Here is a 23,776-nt window from a genome sequence, read left to right as displayed (position 1 = left end):
CTCAAACAGTTTGGGTTTTGTCCGAAGAGAGAAAGGACAGGTGGGAAGGAAGGGCCTAGACTAGTGAAAATCAGGAATGCCAAGACCCTGACCACGGGAAGAGAGAGACTGCTGTTTGGAGCAGAAGGGATAAGGCAAGGCAGAGCTTTGGCATAAAGGGAAAGAAGCAGCGGGATGTGGGGACAGTGGGATGGATGGTGGGGAGAAAGACGGTTTCTGGGGGCAAAGAGGACATGAGACAGAAAAGGAGAAAAGGGGGGAAATGAAATTAAAGATAAATAGGGGGTGGGGGAGAAAGAGCACCAAGGGCAGTGGGTGCAGGACCTGCAGAGCCTCCCCACGGCCCCTGGGATGGATGCCGATGGAGGCGCTCTGCTCCCTCCGCCGTCTTAATAGGGTGCTGAGAAAGCACGCTGTGTCTTTTCTGAGGAAAGACGTTGGGAAATGAAAAGCTTCTGGGGAGCCCACTGCAGACTAGCAGTGAGAGATGGGATGCTTCTCCTTAACATGGCTCTGGGAGCCAGGGTTTCAGAGGACCGGGGCCAGAATACATGTGTCCCAAGCACGGTTCAAGGCAGAGGGTGAAGGACCTGAAAAGAGGCTCTGAATGAGGGAGGTTTAAGGAAACAATGTGGGCCTTGATTAAGGCCAAGCTGACAGGGCAAGAGCTGATCCCACTGGTGGCTGTGGAAGTGGTACCTAGCGACAGCAGACGTGTGCTAAGCGCTAACTCGGTGCCAGGTACCTTATGTGGACTACTTTGTTTACTCCTCACAGCAAGTCAAATAAGGGAGGCACCATTATCACCCCCATTTTACAGACGAGGAAGTTGAGGATCAGCGAGGTTAGTAACTTGACCAAGGTCTCATAGCTATAGGTGAGATCCAGGATTAAAACTCAAGTTTTAGACTACTAAGCTATAGTGCCCCCCTCGATATCCTAAGTATCGGGACCTGCATTGGGAAGACCCCATTGGCCTCCTGTGAAATAAAAATCCAGTACCTCTGAGGGACACAGACCCAATTCAGTGGACTCGGGAAGTGATGTCACAGTGGGTCAGGGCCATTCTCTGCTTTTGCACCCTCCCCCACTCTGTGCCCTCAGCCCAGCAGTAGCCTACACTCTGGCAGGAATAGCTTTTCCCCCAGGTGATCCCTGTGACGGTGATGGCAGCTTTGGACTTGGAGAGGAGATGCATGCCCTGTGTCCCGGCCAGGCCCACAGGTGACAAGTTCCAGGGAGCCAGGCTTCAGCTACTGGGGCCCCAGGTTGCCAGGAAGGAGAGCTGGTGGACGGAAGGGAGATCCCTGGAGAAGAGGTGATTCCTGCCTGAGCAGGGAGCTCTAGGAATCTGGGGAATGCTCCAAAGGACAGAAGCTACCAGAACAAAACAAAACAAACAAGACCAGCCAGGACCAACTGGACCCTTCCCTGACAAAGCTGTGATCTCCGTTACTTTATTTCAAATTCAAAACAAAACAGACATACGCATAATGAAATCCACCACCTTCCAGAGTCAGGTCTGAAGGGGTCCCAGAAAGTCTGGTCAGAAATCTGGAGTCTGAGAGGACGAGATTTGTAAACGAAGCTGGTGGCCGTGTCCTGGGACCCTAAACCACTGCCAGTCAGGCCCATCCAGGGAAAGGCCACAGCAGGAAGGGGGTGGGAGGGTTGGGTCTCCAGGTTGAATTCGAAAATTAAGTTGCAGGTGCTCCAAGTAGACTTGTCCGCAGAGGCTGTGCAGCCGGGGCTAGTGGGGCCGAGGACGCCATCTCCGCTGGTGTGGGGCGGCAAGCTTACCTAGGAGGGTGTTCCGGGGGCCCCAGCCATGCGCAGCCCCCAGCTCGGGCACAGGCCAGGCTGGATTCCAGCGCCACCCTGCAAACCTTCATCTCGGTCGCGATGAGGTGGGTGGCTGGCTAGCCCTCCCCACTCAGGGCACAGCCCAGCCTGCCATCTTGACATACCAGGTGCAGCCTAGAGGTGGCAAACGGAGAACGAACTCATGACGGTTTGCATAGGACAGAGGAGAAAGTCTCTTCATGAAAGGTGTCATTGGTCCCAGCCAAGCCCTGTGGCTGCAGCCTTTCACCTGTCCCTCCCCAACCTCCACCTGCCTCTCCTTGTCCCAGGTGGTAGCCTCACCTCCTTTTACTCAGACTGGAAGCCTCAGCTTCCTGGAATTCCTCCTCCTTCCCAAATCCGTCACACTGTGTGTGTGTGTGTGTGTGTGTGTGTGTGTGTGTGTGTGTGTGTGTGTGTGTGTGTGTGTGTGTGTGTGTGTGTGTGTGTGTGTGTGTGTGTGTGTGTGTGTGTGTGTGTGTGTGTGTGTGTGTGTGTGTGTGTGTGTGTGTGTGTGTACGCCCAGCCCTAGCTGCCCCCTCCATCTCCCCCTAACAGGCCGCTCCTTGGTTCCCATTCCCCAGTCCCACTCCTCCCTCCCACCTCTTCCACACGAATCTCCCGTCATGGCAGCCAAAGGGACATTGCTGTAATGAAGTCTGTGTCCACCCCTGCTTCCACAGCTCCTGTAAAGTCCCTTTCCTCAGTCACACCAGGACCCTCACAACTAGGACCCCCTTGCCAGCCTCCCAACACAACAAACACCCAAACACAGCCTGCACCGCAGTGATTCACCGCAGCCTGGGCAAGACAGCCACCTCCAAGCCTCTGGCCAGGCCGTTCTCTCTGCCTGGTATACCCTTCCCTGCTCACCCACCAGTCCAGCCCCGCTATATCGTCAAGACCCTGCTCAGCTCTGGCCCTGTGTGAAGACGCCTTCCTACCCCAGTTCATCACTCCTCCCCCCGTGTCCTCACAGCTGGGGCTTCTGGCGCCCCCATGCAGGGCCAGAGATGAGGGCACCCTGGTACCCACATGTCACTCCCCAGAGCGTGACATGCTTGCCCTGAACCACAGGCGTCGGGATGGACAGGCCCAGGCCCCTGGGCTGCACGGTGCCAAGAGCCTTATGACTGCATGAGAACCTGCTTGATCACATTTTAAAAGGGGGGTAAGGTCAAGTCCGCTCCTGCACACCAGGAGAAGGGGGCCCAGGAACAGGGCCGGGCCATGGGCAGGGCTGCATGTGGGCCCTGACTCCACCTTCCCACGCCAGGTGACTCTAGGCAGGGCACTAATCTTTGGCTCCCTCACAAGGCGGTGCTGGTGGATTCTGTCCCAGGAGCTTGGAATCCCCAACACTAAGCCCCAGGACAAGGACACAAACTCACCCTTATCCTCCGCAGGTCTTGAGAGCTCCTTTGTCAATGAAGTCAGGCTGTGCTAAGCGCCAGTGTCCTGAGCTCCCCACCCCCATGGTCCCCTGACCCCCATGGCCTCACAGCTCCCGCCATTTCCCGCTAGGTGGGAGACCCCACCCCAGGCTCCTTCCCTTTTCCCACCCATTCCTGCCCCCCTCCTTTGAAGAACTGCACCAGCTGAGAATAAGTCCTTAAGCCAAAGGAGCAAGGTGAAAATGGTACAATTTCAGGCACTGCAACATATTTTGGGACAGGTGGCCACCCGCTCTCTCCCTCCTGAGGCCAGTGCCTGACACATGACCTACTGGGAGGCTGGCTCTTAGAAGTACCCTGCAGTCCTCTGTAATGCTCAAAGCCCCCCATCCTACACACTGTGAGCTCAGCAAGGGCACAGGCAGCTTCTTTCCCAAGGAATTCACAGAACCTGGCATGGAACATGGGCTCAATAAATTCTTCTTGTTCACAACTGCCCTGCGCTGCCAGCCACGTGCTGCAGGAAAACACTGCAGGCTTCAGCCAGCCTCAGCTCTGCTCTCATCCCACCACCTCGAGCTGTCCAACCCAGGGCACGGCAGTTACAGCCATGCCAGTGTCTGTGGTTGCGTCTATAAAACAGAGTGAAGAGGTAAAGACTCCACAAAGTAAGGGGATGGGTACAGGCTGTGGCACATGGGAGGCCTCCACAATGTCAGTTCCCTCCCCTAAAGACTCAGTCCTTGCCACTTGGGGCCACACGTCTCATGGCAGGAATTCGTTGTATCTCAGCACTGCTGTGAAAATAAAGCCATCAAGAGGCCTGGTGAGAGACTGAACAGAAGGTCGAGGGTTTTGACAGAAAAGTCAGGATCCCCGTTATGCACAGTGTTGAAACTGTTCCAGAGTTCAGAGCCGGATGTGCAGATGTGGCTCTTGGAAATCAAGCCCTTAAAAACTAGCCCAGCTGCAGGGGGCAGGAAGCCCCCAGGCTGCAGTCCTGCGGTCTGCAGACAGCCAAGAACAGAGACACGTCCATGGGTGCCCGTGGGTCCAAAGGGCACAGGGTCCCTACTGTCCCTGGGGCTGAGTCCATGGGCCCAGGGCAGCTCCTGGGACTGCAGCTCCTTACTCAGGGACTGCACTGGAGCAGCTGCAGCAGCTGGGGCACTGCAGGGACTGCATAACAGCTCGAAGTGGCCCCCTCCGGCTCTCCGCAGACAAGCTGTTCTCGCTGGCAGGGGCCCGCTGCAGCTGCTCAAACTGCATCTCCAGGTGCTTCTGGATGGCCAGGCCGAGTACCTCAGGGTCCACTGCAGCTCCGTACACCTCCCATGTCATGCCCTCAGCATCCCATCGCACGTCCCGCACAGGGGGTGGCACCTCCTCCAGGCTGGACCCCAGAGTTGCCTCCGAGAATGTGTGCAGGGCCACAGGGGCCTCCAGAGGCGGGCTGGTGGCCACAGCTTTGCAGACTGCCTTGGGGGCCGCTTGCACACCAGCATCCTGGGCTGACAGAGGTGATGCCAAGATGGGGGCCAAGTCACTTGCTGAGGTCATGGTCCACATATCCTTGGTCCTGGTGCCAGCCTCCATAGCTAACCTGGTGGGACCCCAAGGGTACGCACAGCAGTGGGAATGCCCAGGAAGCCCCGCAGACAACCTACACTGGAATTTCACCCCGTGCTGAGCCTGCAGCCCAGATTCACTCACTGATGCCACTAGTTTAGGAAAGGCCAGGATCCCTGGGGCAGGCAAGCCGTGGCAGCAGCTGCTGGCCCCCACCTCCCTCACACCACAGAGTAGCGCTGCTGGGGGCAGAGCATGGCAGGAGGTGGTGGCCGACTGCCCAGTGGCTTTGAGGCTGCTGCTGTGGGTCACTGTGCCCCCCAGGTCAGGTGGCGGCACCCACATCTGACTCTCCTCCAGTGTCCAGGCTGAGTTTGAAGTCTCATCCTCCAGAGCCAGGTCCCTTTCCAGGCCTGCAGGGGCTTGGCCACCCCGGCCAGAAGCGCTGCTGGGCTGCAGCTGAGCTCTGTGGACAGGCGAGCTGCCCAGGGCCGAGCAGCTGAGGCTGGCCTTCCGGGCACTGCTGTGGCCCCAGATCGGGGTGCTGCAGACCAGGTCCGAGTGGCTTCTCTGCACAGCGGCGGTGCTGGGGTCCCGCAGGCAGCACAGGTCACCACCGCCCGCAGCGCTGCTCTGCCAGTGACCCACGGCCCCGGGCTGTGGCCGGGGGCTGGAGGCACGTGCCTGTTCCTCACTCTCAGCCTGGTGCCCTTCCTCCTCCCGGACCTGGGCACCCGTGCTGGCCTCGCCCGGCTGGGCCTGCCATACGGTGCTGCTGGCGCTCTTGTGGAGCTCCGGCCTCTGCCCCCGGCCTGCGCCCAGCAGGCTGGAGGAGCTCCAGGACAGGGGCTGAGGGCAGGGACTGAGGGGTTCCTGGGCACCCCGCTCAGGGCGGCTGGATCTCATGGCTGCCTGCAGGAGAGAGAGAGGGAGGGAGCGGCATTGAGTTGGGTGCAGCACTTCCGCTGGACTCTGCTGGGGGCCCACAGGGTGCAAGGCACACTGCGGGGACAGCTTCAGTCCCAGCCTGCCTGACCAGGCAAAGCCACAAGCAAAACGATGACAGGAGACCAGACACTTCAAATCAAGATCACCACACATTATACACAGGGATGACACTTCAAATATCTAAAAACCAGAACCGAGCGATCAGAACGAGCCCTAGGGTAAGGTCCTAGAGACCACTCAGAAGGCCAGCTGTTGACTCTTTACTGCTGGGTTATGGGGAAGCGGGGAGCCAGGGGAGAGGCCAAGCCTGCTGGGGACAATAGGTCTTAGCACAGAAGTATTGCAGTATTTTAATAACAAGTAAAGCTCAACTGGTGAATACCAGCCAGGTTCCTCCCACAACTGTCATTATCTCTTTCACCTAGACTACAGCCTCCTTGGTACACGGTGCGGGGAGGGGGCTCAGAGAAGTTTCGTGGGACAAGCAAGAAATGAATACAGGGCACACTGAGAACCACCCTGGGTTCTCCCATGCCCCCTCCCCATCTTCTCTCGTGTAGCCTGACTGAGCTGTCACGTCTCTGGGGATCAGTCTTGGCTGCCGTGAAGGGGAAGGGCTTTCCTGGCTTCCATCACAGGTTCCAAGCGTAGGAAGAGGCCCCCATACCAGCCCTCTACGCACAGGACTTACTCGGCATTTGCTCATTCCTCCCACAGCCATCTCCTGAGCACCTACTGCATGCCAGGCTCCCCCCCAGAATGGGGTCCAGTACAGGCCTCCCCCGCTATCCGAAAGTACAGCATTCCTATGGAACCGTTCGTAAACCAAAATGGTGTAAAGCAAAGAAGCAACTACCTTTTCTTGTAAAATCCTCTTTGGATTTCTTTCCTTTATTGTAAACATGTACTAATTAATGTAGGTCTCTCATAAAAGTGAAGTGACGTAAAGTGAACTTTTGAAAAGCAGGGGATGCCTGTACCACCAATCAGACACCCGCACCCTTCCTGCCCCATTCCCTCCCTGCCATTCCTGTCCCTTCCTCTAGCCATACAGACTCCTCCAGACCTGCCCACTGTTCCGTCTGCAGCCCAGAGTCAGCACCGGCCCCTTCAACCTTGGTGTCTCCTCCCGGGGAAGCTTTCCCCAACGGGACTGGCTCCATCTCTGGCTGAGCACTGTCTGGCCTGGATGGAAAAGTCTGGCCAGCTGTGGGCCTCCCACCAGCCTGAAGCTGTCAAAGCCTGTGGCCTGTTCCCCACTGTCTGTTCTAACACGTGGCTGGCACTCAGAAAGTGTCTGCCGTGTGTCTGATGCAGAGAACAAGCGAATACAAGAGTAAACCCGTAGGGGAAAGGGCTGAGTGCCAAGAACGGGGTCTGAGGGAGGGCATTTCCAAGGCAGGAGAGCTCACTTTGCATGATGGATCAGAACTTCCTGGAGGACCAGACATGCAGGTCAGGCCTGGAGAGAGAGGAGGGAGATGGTGCCCAGGGGGAAGGAACAAGGAACAGCGTGAGCAGAAAGCAGGAGGCATGTGTTCAGAGCACAACAAGGGGGCAGCAGACTAGGGGCTGGGCAGGGCCCCAAAGGGAGGGAGTGGGGTCAGGGCATCTGGGCCAGCCTGGCCCCAGCCAAAGCTGTGAATTAGAAACATTACTCTGAGACTCCCAGCCAGGCAGGACCAGCTGGAGAAACACGGCAGGGATAGCAGGCAACAGCTGCAGTTTGGGCAACCCCAGTCCTGCCTTCCCAGCCTGGGCTGATAAGAACTGTCAAGAAACCAACCACCCTGGCCAGGTGAGCAAGGCCGCTTGAAAGGGAATGTGGGAAGGGCTCTCGGGAACTCAGTTTCTGTATATTACAGACTTCTTGCTGTCCCAGAGCTCAGGAGATGGCTGGTGGCTGTTCGAGCCAACGCTGAGATGTTTCTAGGGCAGCTGTCCCCTGAGAGCTCCAGGCTTGCTATGAAGCCCAGTTCAGCACAACTTCCGGCAATGATGGAAAGATGCTGCTGTGCTATCCAATGCAGTAGGCACTGGTCACATGCGGCTATTGGGCACTTGACGTGTGGCTAGTGTGACTGAGAAACTGAAATCTTGTTTTATGTAAATTTAAGTAATTGAAATTTAAAGGGCCACATACGGTTAATGACGATATATAACCACATATGGTTAATACTGGACTGTGCAGCTATAGACATGGTCCCAGCCTGGGCAGGAGTATCCTGTCCTGGCTGCTCCTTGGGGCTGAAGCCAGACTCGTCCCTGGAAGAGTCAGGAAAAGGATGAGTAGGCAAGAGAGGACTATGACCCAGGCCCAGCCCTCCAGGAGTTCTAAGATGGACACATAGGGGCTTCCCTGGTGGCGCAGTGGTTGAGAGTCTGCCTGCCGATGCAGGGGATACAGGTTTGTGCCCCGGTCCGGGAGGATCTCACATGCCGCGGAGCGGCTGGGCCTGTGAGCCGTGGCCGCTGAGCCTGCGCGTCCGGAGCCTGTGCTCCGCAGCGGGAGAGGCCACAGCAGTGAGAGGCCCGCGTACAGCAAAAAAAAAAAAAAAAAAAAAAAAAAAAGATGGACACATAAACAGAGAAGGGCGACAAAGCCAATAACAATCACAGTGATGATAGTAAAAAAAATAGCTCCCAGTGCCCAGTCACCCACTGTTTGCCAGGCGTGTGCCATCTCCTTTCCAGCACTGTCTCATTTAATAGTCCAAGCAACCTCATGACATATGTCATCTGGGACGTATGAGAGAGGTTTAGTGACTTCCTCAAGGGCACACAGCTGGTAAGTGGTTAAGCCAGGAATTAAACCCAAGAGTGTCTGAGGGTCTCTGAGCTCCCTCTGGGCACCGTGCAGACCTCTATCCCAGACACCATCACTCTCCACTGTCGTTCTTTTTTATTTACTGCTGCCATGGCTCAACTGGAGTCCCAGAACCCGGTGCAGCGCCTGGCACTCCCAATGGGGCCCACAACATGCCAGTGGAACAAGTGAATGAGTAGGAACAAAGCCTGGATGTCCATCCCAGCCGGCCTGCTTCTTAGCAGCTTCATAGGCTGCCCAGAGGCAAGAGGCCAGGAGGAGCGCCTGCTGCGTGGGAAGGCTGTGGTCACAGATAGCCCCTGGCAGGCAGACAGCCACGGAGCCCCAAGGCCAAGTGTGCCAAGGAAGCCCCATCTGGACAGCCTACACAGCTTCTGGCTGAGCCTCACCTACCCTGGACCCTCCTCACAAATAGGTCCTTAAGAAGCCAGGCCAGGCCCTGGCCCCCCTAAGGAAAGGGTGGGACAAGGCTGGGGATACCCTCAGACTCCACCAGGAGCTGGTGAGAAGCCGTCAGTGACAAGGGTCCCGCTGTGCCTGCCTCACCAGATGGCTGTCTAGTGTCCAGGGTTAGTCATCACCCAGTGAGAGAACAGTGACCACAAAGACACCGGGGGTGGGGGGAGGAGGTGTATTTCTGTTGGTTCCCTTCCTCAGCGCACCTCCACAAATGGCAGGTGACAAAACTGAGACCTGGAGCAGCTCAGAAATGTCAGAGAACCCACAGCTGAACCCTGGCTGGCCTTCCCAGCCCGAACGAGGAAAGGGCTTCGAGGGAAGTTACTCGAGTTATGCCAGGGAAAGGAGTTTTCCCACACACCCTACCACCAGGAAGAGGGGCCTCTCAGGAAGCAATGGAGCTGACCAAATGAACCTTGGAGCCAGGGGCAAGCAGGTGGGGCAAGGGGTCTGCTTCCAATCCAGGCTCTTCCCCTTCCTACATATGTGCACTCAGGTGGACCCCTAACCACTTTGAGCCTCAGTTTCCCCAATCTGCAAATCGGAAATAAATCCCCACCCTGCAGGGCTGTAGTGAAGACTGAACGTGATGGCATATGGACTGCCTGGAACAGTGATTGTTAATAATCTTATCTTTCTTCCTCCCATCAGGAGTGACTTGTGCTCAAGGTATCACAGGACTAGTACTTGGGGTTGGGGGGGAGCAGAAAGATGGCTTTTAGGAAGACATCGAGACACTCTATAGGTTAGCCTGGACTCGCTTCTTAATCTTTCCTACCCTCACCTCATCCTAGGACCTAGTTACCAACAGTGTTCCCAATGTCTCCATCATCACACTGTTTCCAAGTCTATTTTAAACCTCAACTTTGAAGGATGCCCATGCACACGCTCATACCTGCATGCATACGGACACACACAGGTTGGAGTCTGCATTCTAAGTGCCCCAAATGGCATGTCCATCTGCCTTAAAAATTATGGAAAAGGCTCTGGTTTCATGCAAAAAAGAGACCCTGGGAAGATGTTTTAGCACCAGTTAAAGCACAGGCACAGAGGTATCCAAGACCCCTAGTGTTCTTTAGATGACACTGTGATGTTCTCTCTCCTGCCCCATTTGATGCCAGTCAAATTTGCAATGTGGCCAACTCCCTGTGGCCAAGGCAGCACTCTCCTGCTGCCTCAGTTCTGCTTGTCAGCAAGTGGAGGAGCAACCAGCCTCACATGCAGCATTCAACCAATATCATTTGGAGTAAAAAACTCCAGTTCTGCAAAAACTTCCAGTGGCCCAACCACAGAGAATGCTAGGTTGACCTGGTCAGAGGTTCTAACTCCTGCTGTGTCGCCCTAGCGGAGGAGCCCAAGGCCTCTGGGGATGAGCCCAGGGGGATTACCAAGGCCAGTGCAAGCAGGCCCCACCGCAGACCACACCTGCGGCATCCATTTCTTCTCTTTTAAGGGACAGGCATTTAGATGATGACTTCTGCTTCCAGCAAAACCAAGACAGGAAAAAGCAAAGCTATGTGGTCAGGAGGGGAAACTGCTCATATGTTGAGATGTGGATCTTACCCCTCAGGGACCAGGGAGGGATACACACCACCCAAATCTTTCACTGCATAGTGAGGGTGTGGCAGCCTCCAGCAGGTGGTCTGATCCATCCCAGCAGCAAAAGAGGGACCGACAGGACCAGACTGTTTAGGGCCAAAGTGGGGGAATGCAGCGGGGAGCATTCCTGAGCTACTGAGAAGTGTTTAGAGGGACAAAACATACCCATCACAGAGCCTTAAGAACAAGATGCCCAGCTCACAAGCTATGCGGGAAAGGATTCTGGGGTAACAGTGGGGCAGAGGCCCCAGGACCCAGCTCTGCTCACCACAGAGAAGCCTAGGCCCCACCAGCCCCAGAGCTTCCTCCCCTGAGGAGGATTTGCCCATACTTCCCAGGAGGAACCTGGGATGGAGAAGGTCAGCCTCCAGGCCCAGCTGCCCCAAACCCGAAGCAGCCCAGGTGGCTGGTGTGTCCCTACCTGTGTGGCCACGGGCACCCAATGAACCAGCATAGGCCCACGCCCCAGCCGTGGACACAGCAGAGGCCGACACACAGGCCCGTTTGCTGTGTGAGCCTGCAGGAAGCAGCATCCGCGCAGCTGCGCACCGCACAACAAACGTACAGGCTGTGGAGCCTAAGGCCCAAACACACCACACCACACACTCTCCCCCAGGGGCAAGGGTCCCTGCCCTGACCCTCCCACACAAAGCCCACCGGGACTCAGGGAGAAGGTCCTCAACGCGATCCCCCAAACTAGGCTACAGACCTTCCCAGCAGCAAAGACAGTGACTGAAGGAAGACGGGGCTGTGGGCCAAGGGGGTAGGGATGGAGGGCAGGAGGAGTGAGAGGGAAGGGAGGTCTGGGGCTGGGGGCAGTGGGAGGAGGGTGGGATGGGCGGTGGGGATGGAAAAGGGAGGAGGAGAAACCATAGGAACAGGGGTGGAGGCAGAATGAGACGGAGTCCTGGGCAGAGTATTGAGAAATGGGAGGATGGGCAGAGGAGACGTGGAAGAGGGGATAAGAAAGGCAATGAGACCAGAGAACGGAGGGATGCGGCCATGGGGGGCGCTGAGCACTGGGCGGGGGCCGGGATGCGGAGGGTCCGAGTGCAGGGAGAGGTGAGGAGTGGGGTTCCGGGGCGCAGGAAGGGGAGGCGCCGCCCATCCCACCCTCCTTCGCCCTAACACTGGCGAGAACGGAGCTGGCCTCTCACCCTCTCGCCCGCCCAAGGCCGCGCAGGCCGGCGGAAGCGCTGCTCCTGTGGCCGCCACAGGTGCCCGGCGCAGCGGCCCAAGATGGAGCCGAGCCGGACCTGGCCTGGGCCGAAGACGCCGCCAGCCGCGGTCCGCCCGGCCCGCGGAGCCAGCGCCGGGGAGGAGCCAAGGGGTGACTGGAGGCCGGGGTGGGGAGCCGGGGCAGACGGGACGAAGGGGGCGGTGGCCCTGCTCACCTGGGCCCGCCCCGGCCTCCACCGCCCACGTCGGCGTCCCGGCCCCGCCCCCGGCCCTGCCCCCGCCCCCACGGTCTCTCTGGTCCCCGCACTATCCCCACATCCTCCAGCCCCACAAACCCTCCCCTACTCTGCCCCGCGAGCCCCCAGTCCTCCTTCCTGACCCCCTCCTCGCGGCACGTCCCAGTGTCCCGTCTTTTCGGCCCCGCCCCCACCATGATCTCCAGTTTTACAGGCCTGTCCAACGACCCCCAACCCAAGACACCCATCTTCCCGACCCGACCCCGCCGTCCCCAGTCTCATAGGCTCGGCTCCCCACAATCCTCCAGCCCCCGACCCAGCTCCCCAGCCCAAGTCTTCCTAGCTCCACCGCCTCGGTCCTTGTTCCCCTCCGTCACCACGCCCCGCACAGAGGTCTACAGCCGCTCTGGAGACCCCCTTTCTCACGGTCCGCACCGTGTTCTTGGTCACCCGGGCCCCGCCCTTCACAAGTCACGGACTTCCCACCCTGCCCTCGAGAACCGCAGCGCTAGGACCTGTCCCCTGGGATAGTCGGTCGGGTCCCTCTTCGTCCCCGCCCTGCGGACGTTCATTCTCCAAGCCCTGGACCCCAGAGTCCGATCCTCTCAGATTCACTCTCGCAGACCCCAAGACCGACCCTGGTCCTTTGCACTCCGCCTCCACGGCCCCTCCAAGACCTAGGTCTTGTCCCCAGAGCCCTCCACCCGGCCTCCACAACCTAAACCTAGATTCCATGCCCAGAGTTGCTTCCCCAGCTCTGGCCCCAAAGCCCGTATTCTCCCACACCTTTCCTCATCCCTTTCCTTGCCCATGTCCCTGTCTCCACCTTTGTCCCCAAACCAACCCAACTCCTGGCATTCAATCTTCAGCCCGCTCCCAGGGACCCCAACAGCTGGCTTGTGCATTGACCATGTGGGAACGGGCCGACTCCGCCCAAGCTCGCACCCCTTCCTGCTGCTCTCTGCAGCCCCAAAACGCCCTGTCTCACTCTGTCCCGGCCCTACGATGCCAGGAGCCAGTCCAGGCCCTGGGAAATCCCGATCCTGCCCTACTAGGATGGGGGCCTGTGAGCTGAGTTCGCTCAATATCCCCCAATCTCTGACAACCACGGGCTCCTTACACACAGACTCCCAACAGGCGTCCACCAGCCCAGACTGATCCTGACCCCTTCCACCCTTGAGATTCCTACCACCCTCCCCCCAACCCCCAGGGCCCCTTGTAAGAGAATCTTGTCGTATCTCTGGGCTCTGAGAATTGAGCCCCAGTGTCGACCCTCCTCTGTTGATCCCAGCTTCAGGGACCACTGATTTGCCTGCCCAGCCCTTCGCTGAGGGGGCTGCACCCCTCTGGTTCAGTGGTGGAAGAGGCAATACCATTTCTACTGCTCTTCCAGTTTGGGAAGACCTCAGGCCCCAGCCTCACTTCTCCGGTCTCCACCAGCCCTGCGCCTCCACCCAGCATCAAGAGGGGACCTGCAAAAAGTTCCCCAGCCATTGGAGAGTGGAAAGCCCAGGCAGGAGCCTGCACCATTCACTTTCCGTAGCCCCTAGCCTGGCAGCTAGTCCAGAGGAGGGGGCGTGCAGCACTATGCAGCAGGTGTGGCTTGGCCCTCACACCCAGCTGCCCCCACCCAATGCCTTGGTGTGTTCTCTGCATGTGAGACCCCTCCCAGCCTTAGTACCCCTCTCTGTAGCTCTGAGCTGCCCCTCATCAGTTTGTCTCATAGACCAAAGTACGCAACGGATAAACAGTCATTCCCTCGGTATCCGCGGGGTATTTGTTCCAGGCCCCACCGCAGATATCAAAATCCTCAGATGGTCAAGGGCTATAGTCGGCCCTCTATATCTGCAGGTTCCACATCCTTGGATTCAACCGACTGCTGATCGTGTATTAAGATTGCCATCTGTGGTTGATTGACTCCACACGAGCAGAACCCATGGATACAGAGAGCCGACTATACCACCATGTCACACACAGCATTTGACCCTGTGGGTCATGCCCTCACGCTTCTCTGCCCAGATCACTGTCTGCTCCCCCCAGCCTGAGATCCTGCCACTTAGGGCCTGGAAGCATTGGCTTTACCTTCTCTGCCCACCCACCCCAGCCCTCCAGTTACAGCATCAAGTTAGGATCTCACTCACTGGTGAAGAGGGTGGGGTTCTGCTCAGGAAGACTCAGACTGTCCCAAGCACCCCTTTCCAGTGGGGTCTCTTTCCCAGGGTCTAGCAGATGGCGGGCCTCCTCACCATACACAGCCTGGCAGGGGGATACGGCCAAAAGGGGGCATGTTGGGGGTTTGTTTGCTGAGACCACCACCCACTCCTGCCCCTGCCCAGGAATTAGGGCCCCTCCTCCAACATCTCATGACTCTTCCTCTTATTTCCTTTGTAGGGAAGTCAACAGAGTTCCAGGAAGGGAGGAGCTATGTGGGGATATACTGAGAGTTGGTGCCTCAGACCTGCGGCTCCCAGCTCCCTGAGCATCAGAGAGCCCCCCGAGAACCTCACTGCAAGTGTTTCAAGGATCCCTGCTTGGAGGTGGGTGTCAGCAGATGTCTGCCATGCTGGATGCCCGCAGATGCAGCCTGACTGAACCTGCCATTAGGGTCTCTGAACAGCACCCTGGCCTTGGCCCCTTGTCCCACTGGTCCTCTTCTTCCATTTGTGGCTGGTCATGGGAGCTCTCCTGGCTGCAGTGGCTGCCGGCAGAGAGCCCAGGATGGAGAGTCAGACAGGGATGACAATCCCAACACCCCCGTATATTCACTGGTTCTGTGTTCTCACACCCAAGCTAAACCATCCCTCTCTCTGGGCATCAATTTCCTCATCTGCAGATACTTATTCTTACCTCACAGGACTATAAGAAATAGTTTGTTTAAGTGTTCTGTAGAGTCTTCTTGCTGCTCTCAGTCATCTGATCAAATATTTATCGAGCTTCTCCTTTGTTCTGGAGATACAAGCTAGGACTGCCTGGGGTGGGGATGGGAGTGGAGTTTGTTGATTGCTTTGGTAGAGAGAGGAGGCGCTTGACTTAGGACCTCACGGGCCAAGTGCCATTTCCTGAGACTCAGACCCTGACAGAAGAGAAGCAGGTATGGTGGGCTCAGGAGTTCAGTGGGGGCATGCTGGGATGGGTGGGACAGCAGGTGGAGAGGCGAGTGGAACATACAGGACTGGGGTTTGGGCTTCCCCAGGAGGTCTGGGCATCATGGGCACAGGGGTCCCTGAAGTCACAGGAGTGGATAAGGTCTTCAGGGAGAGTGTGGAGAAGAGGACCTAGGACCCACCTGTGAGTAACCAGGTGGCAAAGGACTGAGAAGGAGCAGCCAGAAAGGAATGAGGGAAACCGGGACATTGCTGTGACCCCGGGCGCTTAGAACAAGCAGCTTCAACGAGGTAATGGAGCCAGAGCCACTGGAGTCAAGGGGGAAAATGGAAGACAGTGCTTGTGCAGACAACTCTTTTAAGGATGGCCGTAAAGGGGAAAGGAAGAAAAGGTGTTACTTGGAAAGGGGTGTGGGATCAAGAAAGATTTTTTGGTGTTGGTGCTGTTTTTTGGTTTGCTTTCTTTTGGCTGTGTTGGGTCTTCGTTGAGCATGGGCTTTCTCTAGTTGCAGCAAGCAGAGGCTACTCTTCGTTGCAGTGCGCGGGCTTCTCATTGCGGTGGCTTCTCTTGTTGCGGAGCACGGGCTCTAGGCGCGTGGGCTTCAGTAGTTGCGGTACATGGGCTCGCGGGCTCTAGAGCGCAGGCTCAGTAGTTGTGACGCACGGGCTTAGTTGCTCCGCAGCATGTGGGATCTTCCTGGACCAGGGCTCGAACCCGTGTCCCCTGCATTGGCAGATGGATTCTTAATCACTGCACCACCAGGGAAGTCCTGGTTTGCTTTTTAATATGATGCATCATGTAGTGGGTTTCCTTGATTTCAAGAAACAGAAAACAACACTGGTTAAGTTAAGCAAAAAAGGAACTTGTTGGAAGATTGCAGAGAGCCCAGATGGAAGCTGATGCAAGAGAGCTGGCCTTGGTCCCTCAAGACAGGAGCCAGGTGAGTGCAGACCCCAGCAGCAAGGGCCACCCCACCATCTAGAAGGAAGGGTTTCAGTTGTTTGTCTTTCGTATACCTCTCAACTTGAGATTTAAAGAACCGGGGAAGCAGGAGCTCATTTGACTGAGCTTAGGCCACATGCCCTCTGTCCTTGGACGGTGAGAGGAATACCTGGCCGAAGGCATCTCTAGGAGCATCACACAGGACCCACCACGACTGCACACACAAGGCATTTTCCCCAGAAGGAGGAATGGAGACTGGGTGGCCAGACACAGACAGATCACGGCACATTGTAACAAACTGAATATATTTGACAGTGGGGAGAAGGGCCCATAGAGAGGGAGTGCATGAAGAACAGGAAAGAGTGGGAATCACTGCTGGCGTAAGGTCCCCAGTGGGATCCTGAATGTGGTAAACAGGAGTCAGGCGATTTCTGTGTGTAACCAGGGGGCAAGAAAAAATGATGGGGTAATACCTAGGTGGGGCACTAGGTTTGGAAATGGAAGTTCGTTGATCTCTGTTTTCTTGTCTGATGGTTCTGTTTTCTCTGTGTAATAAAATGCAAGATCACGTGCTGAGACAAACAGGGGAAGATGGAAAGGCTGGAGGGGCAAGGAGGGAGGAGGAGGTTTGAAATAGTTGTTGCAGAAAGTGGAAGAGACTACTGGCCAAAGAAATGCCATGGAGGATCACCAAGAAATATTGGGGGCCACGCAAGTTTGGAACCAGAAATCATAAAGAAAGAATCTTCATCAAAGAAAAACAAGTTTTAGTTAAGACTCACAGTTATGAGAGAATTAGAGAGTTAAACTTTAAAAGGTGCTTTTGGGACTTCCTTGGAGGTCCAGTGGTTAACACTCTGCACTTCCAATGCAGGGGGTGTGGGTTCAATCCCTGGTCTAGGAACTAAGATCCCACATGCCAGGTGGTGTGGCCAAAAGATAAGAATGAATGAATGAATGAATGAATGAATGAATAAATAAATAAAAGGTGCTTTTGACGCATCCCCACTTAACCAACTTGTGGAACGAGTCAAGGTCCTCATTCCTTCAGTAAAGACGGTGAGCAAAGCCTTCTGGATGCTGGTAGCCAGGAGGACACACTTTAGCTGGCTGGGCACCTCTGCTCTCCCAGCTGAGTTGCTGGCTTACCAAGAGTCAGTTGAGTTTGTATCCAAACTTACTTATTCCAACCATATGTGTTATCATTATTCAAGGTAATTAAACAGCACATGAACCCATGGAATATGAATATGAAAAGAAAGTTTTGTTCCTGTGAAAACTGGGTTAAATGCTCTGGAAAGCGAGTCATCAAAACTGCTGCCAGTTAAGTGTGGGAAAGGCAACTTGAAAAAGCATAAGAAGAAAGTCATAACATCTAGACAAATTCTGAATCAGATTGCTCCCCATATGTCTCTGAGTTAACTTGCCTATTAACCAATCATTGATCAGAACTGAACCCTGAGTAAAAGGGCTAATGTTTAGGCAAAGAAGAGAACTTACTGAATCTAGCTTCAAGCATTGCAAAATTCAAAGGCTCTGTCTCTCGCACTCCTTCCCTCTGATCCCCTCTGGGTTAGAGTCATTCTCACCTGGGCTCTCTCCTCTTGGGAAACAAGGGTTGCCGGCAGCCCCAAATCTACATCCTCATGTCTCTGGATCCACAAATCAAATCTTACCCTGCTTGACAATCCTGGGCCAGGGGGAGGGAGTTCTTCGATTGGCCAGCGTGTGTCGTATGCTACTCCCGGGAGGGTGGGGACATTGTGCTATGACTGACAGCCCCTCCAGGGTCCCAGAAGGTGGTGAAGATGCAAGATGCTGTTGCCAGACGAAAGGGGAAGTGACACTGAGCTAGCTCAACAGTGACCACTGGGGCAGCAACTCCGGGAGTCTCAGAAAAGGAGACGCTGAAAGTTCAAAGGTGTCGATGTGTCATTGCCTAAGGAAGAGAGAGCTTTGACTAAGTTGAAAGGTATATGCTTGTTTTTCAGACAAAAGTATCCCTAGAGTGTGAGAGACTCTTCTAGCCATTAGATCCATGAGTGAAAAGAACCTCCTGGAGAGAGAAGACTCCCTGGGACCTGGCATCTAATAGATGCTCGCTGAAGGAACAAAGGAAGGAAGGAAAAGAGGGAGGGAGGAAGGTTGAAAGGTAGTTTACCCAGGAGTACGTATTACCACCTCAGTTTAGTCCACAGACATTTTACTGAGTCCCTGATAAGTGCCAGTCCTCAAGGCCTCTGTGATGGGAGATTCGGGGACAGCAATGACAGACACACAGACAATTAGGTCATGGTGATTAAAGGAGGCGGAAGGGGCTGGGACACAACAGGAGAGAGCCTATAAATAGACCTCTGTTGCTTTTTGCTCCCCGCCATCCATCCCCCCATTTCATTTGGAGGATCACCCCAAGACCGAGATTGCTGGTCATCCCCCAATATTTATTCTCCCTTTCTATAGTAATAGAACTCCTCTAACCAAGAATATGACTACCCAGAATAAAAGCCACATTTCCCAGACACGGTGCTGCGAGGCCTGCCAAGGGCCTAGGTTGTGTCCAGTGGGATGTTAGCAGAAGTGATGGAGTGCCATTTCTAGGTCGTGCCCTTCAGAAAGAATGTGCCTTGGGACTTCCCTGGTGGCGCAGTGGTTAAGACTCTGCACTCCCAATGCAGGGGGCCCAGGTTCGATCCCTGGTCAGGGAACTACATCCCACATGCATGCCACAACTCAGAGTTCGCATGCCACAACTAAGGAGCCCGCCTGCCGCAACTAAGCCGGTGCAACCAAATAAATAAATATTAAAAAAAAAAAAAGAATGTGCCTCGCCCTTTCCCTCCTCGCTTGATGGGATGAAGTCATGGCATTAAGCCAGTCTGTACCATTCAGATGAGGGCAGGGCCCTAGGGATGTCAGAGCAGCAAGCTAGAAGGGGCCTAAATCCCAACACTGTGCATGGCCTATCAGTCCTGGACTATCTATGACCGAGTATCACATGAAAGAGAAATTAACCTCTAGCCTATTTGAGCCACTCTTTGGGGTGGGGGCTGTCTTGCAGAAAGAAAGCTTATCTATTCATTAACAACAATTTTGACCTGGAAGGGAAGTGCTGCAGGTAACAAAACTTAAAATATGTTCTAAATACATATTATTGCAGGCTGGAAAGCCGGAAACCCATGTTATGCCACACGAAAGCAGTTAATAAACTGATTCCTCCAGTGCCTTGGAAAGTCATCTGTAGCTCTAGGGAAATGGCTGAAAATTTCAGGATGTTGAGGTTTGCGGGCTGCTTCTTGCCACTCTCAACAAAGTCCTACATGAGCCAGAAGGATCTGGATAGAGGTGGCAGCGTGCAGGCAGAGATGGGGGTTGGTGTGCTAGGAGAAGCTCTCTTTGCCTATTGGCTACAACCTAAACTGAAAAGGTTTTCAGGTTGAAAAATCCTACTGCTTCTATAGCGCAAACTGAGGCAGATATAGGAGATGTTTCTGAAGAAGTGGTATTGGCAAGAGGCAAGACCATGGACCCCTGTCTTTCTCAAGTACTTTCAGTGAAAGGTTCTCAGTGTGACAGTGACAGTCAGCTCACTGGCAAAGACCAGGTGGGGGATATTGCCTTCCAATCCAAGCTGAATGTTTTCACTGGCCTCAAGTTGAGAGGGTGGTGAACAGGTATATCATATAGGCTCATAAATAAAAGACCAGAGTTTTAAATTCTCTTACATGCCCAAAACTAAGATTTTGAGGGACATGTGTTTCCCAAAAAACCACAAGCCCGGCCAGCACCAGCCTGCATTGTTGACTCAAAGCAATGAATCCCAACTCACGAAACCCACACCAGCAGGAAGTGGGCTGAAAAGCTATGCAGCCCCAAGAGGGGTGCACCTTTGATGCCCACTTCAGATGTGGCCACAGAAGAGAGTGAACAAAGTGGGGAACAGTCCTGGAGACAGGACCTTCATCCAAGGAATTTGCTCCACACCCTGGGATTCTTTGCTATTTCTGCCCACCAAGATTTGATGACAGCAGCCAACCAGTGGCTGCAGGCATTTCCATTTTCCCCTCTTCTGGACAGGGGTTCCTACTGTGTTATACTGTTCTAATGTACTGTTGCATATTGGGTGTGATGAGGCAGCTAACTTGTGTATGCTGGGCACTGCACCACGAAGAACTACATCCAGACCCCACACTGCAGGCTATCCATGCCCAGATCCTAGGCTGGGAGCTGGGTACAGGCACTGGATGGAACTTGGGGGTTGTCTTCCCCCGGGGGAGGACATTTGAAGCTTTGGGAGAATGGAGCACACAGACATTTTGTTGGCCAAAGGGACAGACTGGGAATGAGACTGCTAATTGGCCCCTAATGGTCATGATCTCCTTCTTCTATCTGGGGACATGGAAATCCAGGGGGGAAAAAAGACAATATTTCATTATCTTCCTGAAAGCTATGTTTGGCCAAGTAACTGACCAGTAGGACTGAAGTGTGGAGAGGCAATGCCTGTGACCAGAAGGGGTGAACCCTCCTCTTTCTCTTTTCTGTTCCCACTGGCTGGGTGGTAGAGATGGTGAAACATCTCATACCACACAGATACCTAATACCTAGGGCTAGTGAAGCAACAAGATAGGAAAACACCTGGGCTCCCAGGCTGCTTACCTACACACAGGTAAGAGAGAAAGAAACTTCTATCTTGCTTAAGCTAATCTCACCTGAAGTTTCTCTTCCAGCAGTTCAACCTGTATGTTACAAATTACTCACCCTCTCCTCTCCTCCATGCCCATGTGCTTTGGGTGGGTCTCGAGGAAGAGCATATGACGAGGCCTAAGCCAATCACTGCATCACATTACCCTGGCCGCAGAGGTTGTTCAGGATAATAGGTCTGTGTTCCACTTAGCGCCAATGACATACAATAAAGAATTTCTCTAGGAGTCTTCAGAAAGAAACTCACTCACTGGGACTTCCCTGGTGGCGCAGTGGTTAAGAATCCACCTGCCAATGCAGGGGACACGGGAGTCCTCAGGAACAAGCAAGAGAGATCCAGAAATATCCATTACTGCATTGCTTCCTTCCTGGAGCTAAGTGCACCATCTAACCTCTTGACTTTCCTCTTTTCCACTCTTTCTACCAACTAGAGACCTCTACTGACGCAGAATTCCAGCTGCTTGGACACCTTGAATCACCAAGGCCCCAGCTCCTCCTGGTGGCATCTCTTAATGCATCCTTGCGTCTTCCTCTGCAGCTAGCTGCCTTGCTCCTGCCATCTTTCCAAACTCCTAGTTCAAACAAGAGGAATCTGATAGACATATGTGATCTTTAATGCCAAAGAAAAGCTCACAAGTCCTGCCCAGCCAATGAACTCAGCACTTTAGACCATGTGGCCCTCTCCCACCCAATGGCCACATGGTCTAAAACATGTCCACCTACTTAGCTGTCCCCTCTGCTAGGGCTGTGGGCATAGCAGGTGCCACCAGTGATGTATTGTACTTCTACATAGAAGTACATTAGCCAGGGCTTCCCTGGTGGCGCAGTGGTTAAGAATCTGCCTGCCATGCAGGGGACACGGGTTCGAGCACTGGTCTGGGAATATCCCACGTGCCGCGGAGCAACTAAGCCCGTGCACCACAACTACTGAGCCTGCACTGAGCCTGTGCTCTAAAGCCCGCGTGCCACAACTACTGAAGCCCGCGCACCTAGAGCCCATGCTCTGCAACAACAAAAGCCACCACTGTGGGACGCCCACTCGCAGCAACGAAGACACAATGCAGCCAATAAATAAATAAATAAAATATAAAATATATTTTTTAAAAAAAGAAGTGTATTAGCCAGTGTACTCTTTGGACTTCGAGAGGCAAAAACCCAACTCAAATTGGGTGAAGCACCAAAGGACTTTTCTTTGGCTCTTGTAAGGCAAGAGTCCAAAATCAGGTTTGGCTGAATCCAGAGGCTTAAATGATATCAGCAGAACCTGGCACCTCGGAGCTTCCCTGGTGGTGCACTGTTTAAGAATCCGCCTGTCAACGCAGGGGACATGGGTTCCAGCTCTGGTCTGGGAAGATCCCATATGCCGCAGAGCAACTAAGCCCCAAGTGCCACAACTACTGAGCCTGTGCTCTAGAGCCCACAAACCACAGCTACTGAGCCCATGTGCCACAACTACTGAAGCCCGCGCGCCTAGAGCCCATGCTCTGCAACAAGAGAAGCCACCACAATGAAAAGCCCGTGCACCGCAACAAAGAGTAGCCCCCGCTCACTGCAACTAGAGAAAGCCTGTGAGCAGCAACAAAGACCCAATGCAGCCAAAAATAAATAAATAAATTTATTCAAAAAAAAAAAAAAAAAAGAACCTGGCACCTCTTCGTCTCTTTTAGCTCGACTTTCCATACGTTGTTAACTCAGCAGCTCCCGGATTAGATCCTCACAGCTCTAAGTCCATGGAAAAGAGTTTTAGGAATTGAGAATAATGTCAAATTATTGTAATAGCTATTATTGTTATTATCACTCCCAACAGTTCCCCTTAAATTCTAAGTCTGAGTCATAATAAACTAACATGAGTCACTGCCCAGCTCTTCACTCATCACCATGGCCTAAGGAATGCAATGTTCTGACTGGCCAGGTCTGGATCGAGCTCTAGAGTCAAGGAGAAGTCAGCCGACCCTAAGAATAGAGGTTCTGAGAACAGAGGAGAACACATGGATTTTGTCACCAGAAGAAGCAAGAATTGATTCTGGACAGGCAAAAACACCAAATATCCATTGCAAGCTGCACCTTTGGCCACACGACATCCACTCCTATCCTTCCTCCCATAAACATACTTGTTAAAATATTCTTGCTTAAGAAAATGAATGCAATTTTACCATATGCCACCAAAACTCTACTCATATCCACTGCAACAGAAGACCACAGGGGACCTAGATTCTCAATCAGTGACTGCCTCCAGCTCCAGGTCCATAATCCCTGGGTGATGTGCAATGCTTTCAGGGAGCCCAGAAAGAACTGTACTAAGTGAGGCTCTGAGGACTAGAGAGCAGAACCTAATGGATGATCTCTTTAGCATGCAGGCAAATAAATTCCAATCAGTTTCCAATTCATCTGGATTATTCCACTCAAGATTCAGGTTTCAGACTGAAAGCATCTGATTGACCTAATCTGCATCCCATACCCAAACCCCCTTGACCAGGACAGAGTGCATCTGATGGAAGAGGGAACATGGTTTCTGTTATTCTATGAGGGAAGCAGGTATACATGGCAGATCCTCACCACATCTATTTCTAAGACTTGACAAAGAGATAGAGACACTGCTGAAGAGCTAGCTGGTGGGAGGGTGGCTGAGTCAGTGGGCTCAGATGTGGCATCAATGGCTGCTCCAGATATGCAAGCATCCCTCATGCCTGAGAACCTATGGACTCAATTCTTTTTATGAGGCCACTAAAACAGCCCTTGCTCTGGCAAAACTGGGACATTGTTTGTGCCAGTTCAGGCCAGGGTGTTGGTTCCTTGCTGATCCTATCATTATATTGCCTGAGGACCAAATGATGGACACTGCTGATTGCTTACCTGTGTCAGGATAGGCTAGGTTACATGGCAATAGCAAACCTCGTGAAAATATCAGTGTCTTAACTAAACAAAGGCCTATTTCTCTCTCTTGCTTTATGTCCATCATAAGTTGGCAAGAGAGCTCT

The 23,776-nt window shown here is 54.0% G+C and overlaps 1 protein-coding gene across 7 annotated transcripts in view; it reads right to left on the bottom strand.

Annotated features, from left to right (window-relative positions):
- Window positions 1-1,441: 1,441 nt before the first annotated feature.
- GPRIN2 (G protein regulated inducer of neurite outgrowth 2) overlaps window positions 1,442-23,776 on the bottom strand; it is a 43,518-nt gene continuing 21,183 nt past the window's right edge. For 2 of the 7 annotated variants that reach the window (XM_049697158.1, XM_049697159.1), the window contains 2 exons: window positions 22,449-22,520; window positions 1,442-15,968 (listed from right to left, as the gene is read on the bottom strand). In XM_049697158.1, the coding sequence (XP_049553115.1) occupies window positions 4,365-5,906 (1,542 nt within the window). In that variant the 5' untranslated portion in view covers window positions 5,907-15,968; window positions 22,449-22,520 and the 3' untranslated portion in view covers window positions 1,442-4,364. Of the gene's footprint in view, window positions 22,521-23,776 lie in introns of all 7 variants that reach the window. The other 5 variants (XR_007471365.1, XM_049697160.1, XM_049697161.1 and 2 more) reach the window with 5 other exon arrangements.

The sequence above is a fragment of the Orcinus orca genome, chromosome 14 (assembly GCF_937001465.1).
Source record: "Orcinus orca chromosome 14, mOrcOrc1.1, whole genome shotgun sequence".
In the NCBI taxonomy this organism is placed as follows: domain Eukaryota; kingdom Metazoa; phylum Chordata; class Mammalia; order Artiodactyla; family Delphinidae; genus Orcinus; species Orcinus orca.
This window is presented reverse-complemented; position numbering and strand designations above follow the sequence as displayed.